This window comes from Taudactylus pleione, unplaced genomic scaffold, assembly GCF_031769625.1.
Source record: "Taudactylus pleione unplaced genomic scaffold, aTauple2 ptg000380l, whole genome shotgun sequence".
NCBI lineage: Eukaryota > Metazoa > Chordata > Amphibia > Anura > Myobatrachidae > Taudactylus > Taudactylus pleione.
Window position 1 is genome coordinate 2,296,988 of NW_028284781.1, and position 12,769 is coordinate 2,309,756.

Genomic DNA, 12,769 nt, shown 5'->3' on the forward strand with positions numbered 1-12,769 from the left:
GCCGAACTTGTTTTATATCATTCGCCTAGAATATAATTAGCATTAATAATAAGCATGTAAATACCCAATTTGGTATTACTATATCTGAAAAGCTGGGCAAATGTGAAATAAATGGAGTGTTTATACTTTAGTATAATTTGAAGCAGGTTGTTATATAAGTGGAAGGTGCTTCTCAAACACGGTGGATTCACACATGAGGACTTGGTCAATGATGTCATGCAATTCAAATGATGGTAGTGTAACCCAGAGGTTCCAAAGGCTCCCCAAACAGTTCAGGTTTTACAGATATCCATGGTTGAGCACAGGTTGTTAAGTCAAATTGACCGAGGTACTAATTAAGTCACCTTTGCTCAACCATGGATATCTCTAACACCTGAACTGTTGGGGAGCCATGAGGACCGCGTTTGGAAACCTCTGGTGCAACCTATTTGACCTGCATCAGATATAATCCAAAAGATGTGGGAGGAGCTTCATCTGTCTGTAGTGGAGTACGGAGATAATGCTATTTAACAGAGCTGCAGGGGAAGATCAGGCCCTTTATGATTTAGTGTACTATATAAACAGCTATTTGCAACTGAAACCAATATTTTTAAGAATGCAACATTTGAAAAGACTAGAAACGAGTGAGATTGCTGGAGGAGTTATAGTGCAGACTCAGAGACGTCCAGTGACCTCATAGGCTGCATTATCATAAATACTAAAATGAAAATGAGCAGAAAAAAAAGTTGAATTGGCTTCCCCAGGTGCATATAAATGCTTTTCATTATGGTCGCTGGTTCAGTTTTTACTTAAAGATCCTGTTTAATCCCAGCATACCTGCCAATCACAGCCGCCTCTAGGGACTGTTACCAGGGCCATTTTATATTTGAGCTACAATTATTTCAGCTTCTTATGGGCGCTTTATGACTATCTGATTACAAAGGAGAACTTCAGGAAGGACAGGATTAATTAATTTAACATAGAAACAGTAGAACAAACAACAATCTGCAGCTGTAATCCCTACAGCTAAAAGGATCAGTAATTCAAAGCACTGGAGAGTTTACACTAATCCTTTTGTTCAAGAAGTTAGCATCGCAGGGACTTTTAAAACCGAATGTCATTATAACCAACAGTCCAAATCAATACTGAACCAAGAAAACAAATACAAAATATAACAGTACATATATTTACATGATGCACATCGGTGAAATGCAAAACTCCACCTGCAGAAAGCAAAACACATTTTAACCATGTTTATAAAAGGATATACATACTTTGCACTTTAATGCAATGAAATCACCCTATTGCACATTATTCGACAAAAGGTAAAGCTGCATCGCTAATTAAGCTCAATAACAGGATTTACCAAAGTCTGCAAAAAAATGTATAAAGGAGTTAAAAATGAGCGAGTCGGGTAATGAAATAAATGGATTTATAAAAAAAATATAGTGATAAATCTCACAAGCACAATGCAGTTATCATATGTAGTTGCTGATAAAAGGTGCTTTGTGAGGAGTCTTGATAGGCTAGTTCGACACAGACGTCCTTGTCCCATCTTCAGTTAAATCATACCTATGGGGAAAAAATATGTATTACTTACAGAATATTAACACAGACCTGTCACTTGTAGGATAAAAGCCACATGGGGTGATTCAGTGTTGGATGCAAGAGGGATTGGTGCTGCGTCTTCAACAGCAGTGGATCTGAGTAGTTATGCTAATGCTGCAGGTGCCGTCTTCTATAAAGAGATGCCCCACATCGCCTACTCAGATCCGCTGCATGCATCCGATTCCGAATACGCAGCATCGGGAAAGAGTGACGACCATCACATGGACCCTAAGGTTACTCAAAATGTCCACCACAACTAATATGCCGAAGTCAGTGCATCTGAGTCCAAGGACGCAGTCACCGTCTTCAGCACTCCACCAAAACGCCAGAGTTTTAAATGCCTCTCCCCGTTACCACCCCCAAACAGCTGCAGCCACACTGTGACAGACTACACAAGACCAGATCTACCCATGTGCAGTGTGTGCACATCAAAAACCATTGTCAACTGCGACTGAATCGAAATTGCGTCCCCCTCTGAATCTGCCCCACAGTGCCCTGTATAGGGGTGTATTTATTGTCCATGAAACTAACTAGCAAATCTGTGGTAGCCAGATGAGGGAACTACTCAGTGCATCAGGAAGCTCAACTAACAATTAGTTCCTGGACATGGAACTACTGGTACTTGCTAATTTGAAGTAGTACATTTGTTCCCAAAAGAGAGATAGAGAGATATATATATTTCTCCTGGAACACTCCTCTAAAACAAAAAACATAAATTTCAGGTTTGTAGTCATCATGTCGACAATCATAATGTCAACACGATGTCAACATTGTTAAAATGTCAACACCCAACATGTTGACATCTGCAATATGTCAACACAGCCAAATATCAGCAATAGGGTTAGGCTTAAAATTAGGCACCGACATGTACCTGTTGACATTTTGAACATTTCTACGTTTTGCAAATCAACATTCTGAACTGGTCAGTATTTTGTCTGTCAACATTATGGTGTCTATATACTTACTGTCGACATTGTGACTGTCGTCAAAACATACTGAAACCCATTTTGTGTTTATACATGTCTGCGATCATTGGACACTTGTCAGTACATAAGAAGCTCCACCCATTAATGCAATGCCAAGAAGTTTGTCTTACCAGACAAGTGTGTCCAATCAAGTGACATCTCAAGAACCTAGTCCTCAGGGTCTGCTAACAGTGCATGTTTTCAGATTTGGATTGCAAGTGTATTAATTAGCCCACAAATTGACTGCCTCCAATATGTGCAGTGGACAGATGCATTTTAAGAACATGAGTGTGTTAGATGAACTACAGCTCAATAAGACCACCCTAAAACATGGTCTGTATTACAAAATAGCTACTTTATGTTACTCCTACACATACGGAGCTGTTACAACAGGGGGTTGTAAGATGGAGTAATACCAATTAAACAGTATTTTTATGCTCCTTTTTAAGAGAGAAACAGATCCTGGAAGAAAACCGCAGGCTTCATTTGGAATACAGATGGGTGTTGTCCGTTGAGGAAGTAATAGTAGATAAATCGAACACTCTGATTTGTTCAGAGTTATATAGTAAGACATTGAGGTATGGAAGTGATTGTGCTCTGCTCATTCAACTAAGTATAATCAGCATCTTATATTAATTAGAATTATATGTCATTTGGCAGCACATCCTAAAGATTCCCACCTCCGTGGTATACGTGTTTGGGAACTTTATGAGAAGAGATCTTTCTTACCACTGTGTCCAACCTTTGGTAATCTCTTCTGAGCTTAGGTCCAGCAATAACTGTAAAATTAATTGAAATAAATAATTTAAGTCTACATTTTACAGCATTTAGTAGTTTCAAAATGTGATAAGATCAGAAAAGAATCATCGAAGTTGTGACACAAGGGATTTAGAAATAGGTACAGAAATTGCATGTAACACATTAAGGGCCCATTTCTGAATCGCATCGAGGTCGAGTGGTGTTGCATTGTGAATGTGAATGTAAATAGATTGCTAGTGCAGCTATACGCACATTCTAATGTACATCACGCCGCCCCACTTCTTCCATATGCCAAAGCAGCAGTAATCATTATCATCGTCTCTTATCGGATGGGTGCAGAAGATCCATCTGAATTTGGACTCCAGACTGCATACGGATGACTCACAATAATGAGAAACTTTGGCTACACGTCCATGGGATACCCCTGACATACTGCAGTTCTTATGCATGCATTCGCATTGTTGCCCATTTAGTGGCCGCAGAGAAGCATGCCACTCTGAATCAGCTGTACATTAGCAAAGATACATATGCAGCCTGAGACGCAGTGTGTGAATAATAGATGCAGCCGTCTCTGGACCTACGTGCGACTCAGAATCAGACTGTAACAGTATATTCTGCAAGAGCTGTTCAACTACAAAACGCAGAGCAAAGCAACATACCATCAGCAGCTAATATGGATTAATGAACATGGTAAAGTTTAAGCCAAGATGAATTCATTTAGAATATATTAACTCTCCAAAAGAAGGGTAAAAGAAGAGGGCAGGATATAAACAGTAAATGAGAACGGCAGAATATACTGCACTCCACAGCTGCTCTAACATCATGTATGGATTTGGCATGCCTATGTTATGTTATCACTGTAGACAATATCACCCCCAAATTGCTGTGCATGTATGTGTGGGTGCCAAAAATGTTCAGATGTTAAAAGGGGCACCCGGAAACTCTGGCTGACTGATGCCTGCCATCTGTAATTGTATGCAGTTACTGGCTGACCAAACTAACTTGGTCCCATGACTTGATCCATCCAATGTGGTTATGGACCTGTATGCAAATGAGCAACTAACATATACTATAACACTAAATATAATAATAGAATAGAATATATATGCATGCATATATAAATAACTACACATACTAGCTTACAAATAGACCATACTACAAGTAATTTGGCAAGAGCAAATCCTTCCAAATCTGTTCATGTCTGGTTACCTTACAATACTGTAGAAAACTCCTTTTTATGGTCATTTTGTCAACTTTTTCTAGTTGTTAAATATTTGGGGGTTGATGTATCAAACAGTGAAAAGAGAGAGGTGAGCCAGTGGAGAAGATGTCCATAGCAACCAATCAGCTTCTACCTGTCATTTTATAGAATGTAATTGATAAATGCTACAGTACCTGAAAGCTGATTAGTTTCTATGGGCAACTTCTCCACTGGTCCAATTCTCCAATGTTGCTTTGCTATATACATTAACCTCTCATTACCTATATACTTCTGCTCTACCAAAAAGATAATAAACTAGTTGACTAAGGATTGTGGGAGTTTTTGGAAAACTGCGGTGGAGAATTTTTTGCGTTACACAGATTACAAATCAGAATGCCATTTCCCGAACGGATGACAACACCAAGTAACTCACCTTTCCAAGCAACCCTTTGTCTCTAGATAAGAAGCCTCCGCTGTTCTTAACAGCAACATCTAGTGTCCTTCTGTGGAGTTCTGGCATCGACACACTGAACTCAAAGCTGAAAATCAAGCACACAATATTAAAGAATGCCCTGCTTCACTGCGTTATATGGAATAACACATCACTGTAACTGCAAGGGCTCGCCCACACAAGTGTTCCCTTTCTTTTAAATAGTCCTTTGGTGTTTAACAATGGAAGCACATGTGAGCCAACCAAATTCAATATTTCTAATTTGTACTCTTTCAAATGACTAAATCTGTTATATAAGAGTCTTGACAGTATTACACAAGTTTAATTTATCAATGGATGTAGGTAAAATTGCTCTTGTACAAATTGTTTACTGTATACACCACAAAAAGTTTTGGGTCACTTATTCACATTACCATAAATCACATTCAGATTGCCAATCCTGAAGAGTAGAAAACTTTTTGCCACTTCAAGATACTATGGGCCAAATGTAATAGGTTGTCTGTTTTGTTAAATTGCGAGTTTTGTGCTAAACTCGCACTTTTTCACAACTCTCCAATGTAATAGGGTGTCAGTTCATGTAAACCCGCATTTTCTCTGAGTTACTAAAATTCGCCATTATCAAATTCGCATCCAGATGCTTTCCCATTTAAAATAATCAACCTCGCCCAATGTAACAGGGTGCGAGTTTTAAACTGACCAAAAAAAATGGGGGGTAATGCCATAGCCAAGGAAAACCTTTCATCGGTTTCCCCGGCCAAAGCATTAAAGGGGTCCCCCTCTCCAGGGCACCCCAGGCCTCGGCTCATATTGTCTTTAGCTGAGGTACTACACATCCCAGCAAGCCTCCCCCACGTGCTGGTACTTGGAGAACCACAAGTACCACCATGGGGGGGGGGGGGGGCGGCATTACGTGCCCGCTGGTACATGTAGTTCCACAACCAAAGAAATACGTAAAAAAACACAACACACACACCGTTTCAGTAAAAGTTTAATACAACATACATTCACACTCACTATCACACATACTCATCTAGTATCCCTGATGTGATCATGTCTACTTGTCCAGTAAAATCAATAGGGGTACCTATAATACAAAAATCCATACTCACCTATCCTATGTGTAGTTCAGGTCCTCTTTGTTCGATGTAGGCATCCAGGGGGTTAAATAAACAAACCGAAAATACTTTTCCTCCTGTCCGGCATGGTTTCGGGTATGTGTTTACACATACCTTTCCTCCGCGCGAATGACTGGGGCCCACGTATGCCCAGTCATTGCAGGAGTCGCCAGCCAATCAGCCAGGCGTCTGTCGGAGCTGCTCGCTGATTGGCTGTGTGTGGTCAGCCTGTCTCCTCCATAGACTTCAATGGTGAGAAATCTCCATTGAGGTCTATGGTGAGAACCGCAACATTGTATCCAATGATGTAACCACAAGGTTACTTGAGGTGAAGATGGCTTCTGTATAACTCGCACCTTTTAATAAGGTGTCAGTTTACAGTCCAAAACTCGCCTAAAATCGCATATGTAGTAGCCTCGAGCTGATAAGTTCCTAGGCTATTACATTTGCGAGTTGCAGGACACACTAGAGTGCGAGAAAGTGCGAGTTTGTACTGTTACCAAAACAGACAACCCATTACATTTGGCCCTATATATTTAAAAATCTCTAGCTTACTGTGTGCTTCAGCACTTTCCTAATGCATTAAACTCATAGGGCCTGAGTCAGTTTAGGAAGGAATTGCAAAGCTGCACGCAAGCAGCTTTGCAATTCCGTCCTTGCAATTCCGGTAATGCAGCAGGAGGCATCACGCCTCCTGCATGCATTACCTATCTGAGCTGCGTTGTACAACGCTGCACCAGATAATCTGCGAGAACATCGGCCGGCTAAGTGACCCATGGGATCACACAAGCCGTCCGCTGCAGACAAAAGAGGCCAGGAAATCTCAGCCAACAGAAATCCTGGCCTCTCCCCCAGCCCCCCCCCCCCCCCCCCCCCAACGGCAGCAGCCGCCCCCACCAGTGCAGATTCCCGAACATCAGGAATCTGCGCGCACTGCTGAATCAGGCCCATATTTTTAAACTTCAGGGCTACTTCTCACAGCAATAGTACTTTCTGTTCCAAATCTTCTGAATAGTGGTAGTACAAAAAATAAATACATAGATAAATTAAATAATGCACTGGTAAGAGTGAGAGAGGACATACAATAATGCACTTTAAGAGTAAAGGTGCGTACACACCAGGCGATCAGGAAAGACAGAACGATTACAACATCGTAATCGTACTGTCGTTCCTGATCCCCTGTAGTGTCTGCACTGCAGGCACTGTCCATCATTCCTGAACATGCCAATCTGTCGTTATACTCAGATTGTGCTGCATGTTCAGGCGATGGACAATGTCAGAAATGACCAGCAGGAGTGCGCATCGCTGGTCGTTTCCGACATAAAAGTGCACGATTTGTGCACGATTACTGAGCGATTGCACGATTACGATGTCTTAATCGTGCAGTTGCTCAGTAATATCGCCCGGTGTGTAAGCACCTTAAGAGAGGACATACAGTAATGCACTGGTAAGAGTAAGAGAGGACATACAATAATGCACAGAGGATGAGAGGACATACAATAATGCACAGAGTAAGAGAGGACATACAATAATGCACAGAGTAAGAGAGGACATACAATAATGCACAGAGTAAGAGAGGACATACAATAATGCACAGAGTAAGAGAGGACATACAGTAATGCACAGAGTAAGAGAGGACATACAATAATGCACAGAGTAAGAGAGGACATACAATAATGCACAGAGTAAGAGAGGACAAACAATAATGCACAGAGTAAGAGAGGACATACAATAATGCACAGAGTAAGAGAGGACATACAATAATGCACAGAGTAAGAGAGGACATACAATAATGCACAGAGTAAGAGAGGACATACAATAATGCACAGAGTAAGAGAGGACATACAGTAATGCACAGAGTAAGAGAGGACATACAATAATGCACAGAGTAAGAGAGGACATACAATAATGCACAGAGTAAGAGAGGACATACAATAATGCACAGAGTAAGAGAGGACATACAATAATGCACAGAGTAAGAGAGGACATACAATAATGCACAGAGTAAGAGAGGACATACAATAATGCACAGAGTAAGAGAGGACATACAATAATGCACAGAGTAAGAGAGGACATACAGTAATGCACTGGTAAGAGTAAGAGAGGACATACAATAATGCACAGAGTAAGAGAGGACAAACAATAATGCACAGAGTAAGAGAGGACATACAATAATGCACAGAGTAAGAGAGGACATACAATATTGCACAGAGTAAGAGAGGACAAACAATAATGCACAGAGTAAGAGAGGACATACAATAATGCACAGAGTAAGAGAGGACAAACAATAATGCACAGAGTAAGAGAGGACATACAATAATGCACAGAGTAAGAGAGGACATACAATAATGCACAGAGTAAGAGAGGACATACAATAATGCACAGAGTAAGAGAGGACATACAATAATGCACAGAGTAAGAGAGGACAAACAATAATGCACAGAGTAAGAGAGGACATACAATAATGCACTGGTAAGAGTAAAAGAAAGGACATACGTTTGATCAAATACAGGATTTAACGTCTTCTTAAACACGTGGGTTTTTCTTCGACCTGACCTTCGTTTGTCTGGCAATAAATACATTCTTACATATGGGTCAGAGCCGTCTTCAGAGAATGCTATTAGGTTTCTACAGATAAATAAAAAGATAAAGCAAGGACTTAAATATTTTGGGAACACCAATGTACACTGCAATTGTATCGATCACCTGGACATAATATCATGGAATTAAGAGTAGACACAAAATCTACTATTTAAGTCAGGGGTGGGGAATCTTTTTTCTGCCGTAGGCCATTTTGATATATACAACATTATTTGCGAGCCCATTGCAGGCCACGCCCCCTCCATGTGATGTCACAAAGGGAAGGGGCCACAATCGCCAGTGATTACAGCAATGCCTGGAGCATCCTAAGGATGCTCCGGGGAGCTGTAAGTCAGCAGCGTGACAGTCTGAATCGCCCTAAAGACGCTCCAGGCGGCACTTCTGCATAGATTCTGGCCGCAGGGTGCCATTATAGGCACCCTGCTATCCAGATGAAGTTAGCATAAAAAAGCTCTGAGGGCCAGACCAAATGATTCCGGGGGCCTTATACGGACCCCGGGCCCGAGGTTCCCCATCCCTGATTTAAGTCATAGCCCAATGGTAACATTAATGTAATAAAACATGGACACAAGGCCATAGCTTAACAAGCACAAATAGAAGTGTTGTTCCACATAAATGGTACCCATAGCAAACATGTATTTAAACTAGAATTTAAAGCAGTAATTGTTCTCTAAAAATGTATTTATACCCTGTGATTTCATTCTTACCGGCAGGAATGTACCACAACCATGAGCTTATTCCTGTGAGAGCTGTGCCGAAGGGTTAACTGGATCTGTCCTAGAGGAGACTGACCCAAGGTTGTCCCACTGAAAACAGAAAAAATACTCTGTAAATTAGCATTCGGGAAGTGTGTAGTGTGTTCAGAGTAATGATTCATTTTGCAATTATGCCAAGATTATTGAATGCAGCTTTTTAAAGGTGGAAAGCTGGCAAGTTTTTTTTTCTTTTTAAATGACGTTGCAATCTGCTGCTTCTTATCAGAATTTATTATATTTACCTAATATTGTCTCAAATCTGTCTTTGAATTATAAGTCTAATGTAAACCATATGTATTATTTATAGTGCCGTATTTTCAAGTCGTTTTAAGGATTTTAATGTTTGAAATCATGAAATTCTTGTCATTGACAGGGCCGAAACTAGGATATCCGTCACCCGGTGCAAGGCAGCAATTTTGCGCCCCTTCCCTTCCTGTACCTGGATTTTGTCCTTGCTCCTCCATAAGGCAGTGCACTACTCAGACGTCCCTGGTATAGTGACTTACATTATTCCACACACCATAATGCCCATTACACATTATGCCACACACTGTAATGTCAATTACCAAAGTGCCACTTACATATTTGCCTGACACCATTTTATATCCCACAGTAAGGCTTCTAATTACTTTAAAATTACCTGCTCGTTGCCAGGGGGTTTATGCTCGTTGCCAGGGGTTACATGCTTGTTGCCATGGGGTTTCATGCTCGTTGCCATGGGGGTTTCATGCTTGTTGTCAGGGGATTTATGCTCGTTGCCAGGGGTGCCATGCTCGTTGCCAGGGGGTTACATGCTCATTGCCATGGGGTTTTACGCTCGTTGCCATGGGGTTTTATGCTCGTTGCCAGGGGTTTTCATGCTCATTGCCAGGGGTGCCATGCTCGTTGCCAGGGGTGCCATGCTCGTTTCCAGTGGGGTTTATGCTCGTTGCCAGGGGATTTCACGGGAGAAGATGCTGCATCTTCTCCTGGCAGCGCCAGCGTTCCCGGCACTTCCGGGAACGCTGTGTGCATTGCGCTCTGCTAACAGACACTAGAGGTCCAGTAGTACCTCTAGCATCTGTCTCTTCCTTGGCGGTGGCCATTTTTGGATGGCCGTTTTCAGCAGAGTCCATGCGGACGGCTAGTCCGCATGGAATCTACTGAAAACGGCCATCCAAAAATGGCCGCCGCCAAGGAGGAGACAGACAGTAGAGGTCATGTAAGGACCTCTAGCATTTGTCTCCTCTTTGGCGGCGGCCATTTTCGGATGGCCGCTGGATGGCTGAGTCAGCTTTTTTCACCCCCGCAATCCCCACCCGGTCCACGTGATTAGTAAGAGGAACAAATGTAAAATGTATTTTATAATAAAATAAGTCAATTTGGATTGTGTCTATGGCAGTTTTCTATTATCAACACAATATTTATATAAATGCAAACACCCCTTGTTAAACACATTGGATCATGCCCAGTACCTTGCAGACTAATTTATTCTCAATAAAAGATGAGAACTTTCACCAGATCTGGACTGTTCCCCATCTGAACATTACATCTAGTTGTTAGAAAAGGACCTTAACAGTGGAGGAGCTTTAACTCCATATTTTAAGTGCAGCATCTGTTTGTTCTAAACTGAAAGTATTAATTTCTATCAGTAAAACTAAGAGGGTGTCACGTGAGCACGTATACTGCTGGAGTTATTTTTAAACAGCTGTCAGCAGCATTTTGGACAAGTCCCCAAAGCGTTCTCCAATTTAAGTACAACATATGTGAGAAAAGGCTATTCCTTTCTTTAAAAAAAACAAAACAAAAAGTTTGTATTTCATAGATTCATACTGTGTATAATAAATAAATTAAAAAATCTTGCTGGATTTGCTACATACAGGGGTATTCAATGTGGAGCGAAAATTTCAGAATCTTCATTTTCGCCGTTTTCAATTATCCCCGTATTCAATTTCATAGACTTTTCGCAGATTCGAAAACAAACGGGGATAACTTTTCACCACTGAATAGGTGGCGAAAAAAAGTGCAGAATTGGGGTTTAGGGGTGCAGGCTAAAAAAAAATAGCCTGCAACCCTGGGAATGTCATTTAAAAATAAACTGTGTCAAAAAAAGTAAAAAAAAAAAAAATTAGGGACACCCCAAAAAAATTATTTAAAAATTGGGTCGAAAAAAAAAAATAATGGAAAAAAAGTGTTTAAAAATAGGGAAATAGGTTCTGGGCTATTCTGCAAGTATGCGGCAGGTGTTTTCTAGAATAGGCTATTAGCGGCATGTGCATATTTGCAGAATTTTTAAAAAATTACTTTAGGGACATAAAAATATTCTAGTACCCATTTTCATGTACCCCAAATTTGATGGGACCACTTAAAAAAACAAAAAAAATAACCTAAGTGCTCTTCTGCAACACTTATTCAGTGTCGGAAAAAAAACACCTGCCACGGCTATTTAAAACCCGACTTTCATTTGCAGGCTAAAACGGGGGTACCCATAGTGATCCCCCATGTTTTGACAGCTTTAGGGGAGTCCTACAATTTATTCCAGGTAATAGCACGGACTTTTCGCTCCAAATTGAATACCCCTAACTGTCTAAAATATTATATCCTGTGACAAATGTTTTTGATAGCATAATAGTAATATTGATGTATTGATAGTTGGATACACGCATCAGTATTTTATATTGAAATAAAGTTGCTTGGAGAGTCCTTATTTCCAAATTATTATTTGTACGGTGTGATTGCCATTTTGTTTTTTCATTTTGTTGCTATAGTATATGCAAACTGTGTGCATTATCTTAGAGACTAGTCTATGTTAATTATAAGCAGACTGGATAGACTATACATTTTATTACATTGTAGAACACTGATTAGTTAAAAGTCTCTCGCAGCTCTTCCCAGTCTTATGTCACTGCTCTCGCTGCTATTGAGTAAATCAGAGCAGGCACTGAGGATAAAGTGGTGTGTCCCATACAGCACAGGATGGAAGGAGCTGAAGCTCCTACATCATATGACTTTTGGCAGAGGAGCAGATTTGTCATAGACTGTAATAAAAAGCTTCATGCACATACTTGCAGCATAAGACATTTTTAATATCCCTTCACTCCCCTGATTAATTTATGGCATACATTAGGTCTAAACTCAGCAACATTTTAGGAGAAAATGGAAAGTTCTATTTTATTGAAAGGTATGAAACGAAAGAGTATAGATGTGATGTTTACACTTAAACATTGCACCTCTAAAGACTTTAATCTCTCATGGTTCCCTTTACGTTTACAGTGTTGACTCCTGAGAGGTGCAAGTAGGCATATAACTACCTTGCAATGGGCTAGGCGGACCAAACATCACCTCCTGTGTGTAAA

The 12,769-nt window shown here is 40.7% G+C and overlaps 1 protein-coding gene across 3 annotated transcripts in view; it reads right to left on the reverse strand.

Annotated features, from left to right (window-relative positions):
* Nucleotides 1-1,144: 1,144 nt before the first annotated feature.
* ESYT2 (extended synaptotagmin 2) overlaps nt 1,145-12,769 on the reverse strand; it is a 170,987-nt gene continuing 159,362 nt past the window's right edge. For all 3 annotated transcript variants that reach the window (XM_088445432.1, XM_088445431.1, XM_088445430.1), the window contains 5 exons: nt 9,387-9,485; nt 8,575-8,706; nt 4,946-5,051; nt 3,282-3,331; nt 1,145-1,551 (listed from right to left, as the gene is read on the reverse strand). In XM_088445432.1, the coding sequence (XP_088301558.1) occupies nt 1,506-1,551; nt 3,282-3,331; nt 4,946-5,051; nt 8,575-8,706; nt 9,387-9,485 (433 nt within the window). In that variant the 3' untranslated portion in view covers nt 1,145-1,505. The remainder of the gene's footprint in view (nt 1,552-3,281; nt 3,332-4,945; nt 5,052-8,574; nt 8,707-9,386; nt 9,486-12,769) is intronic.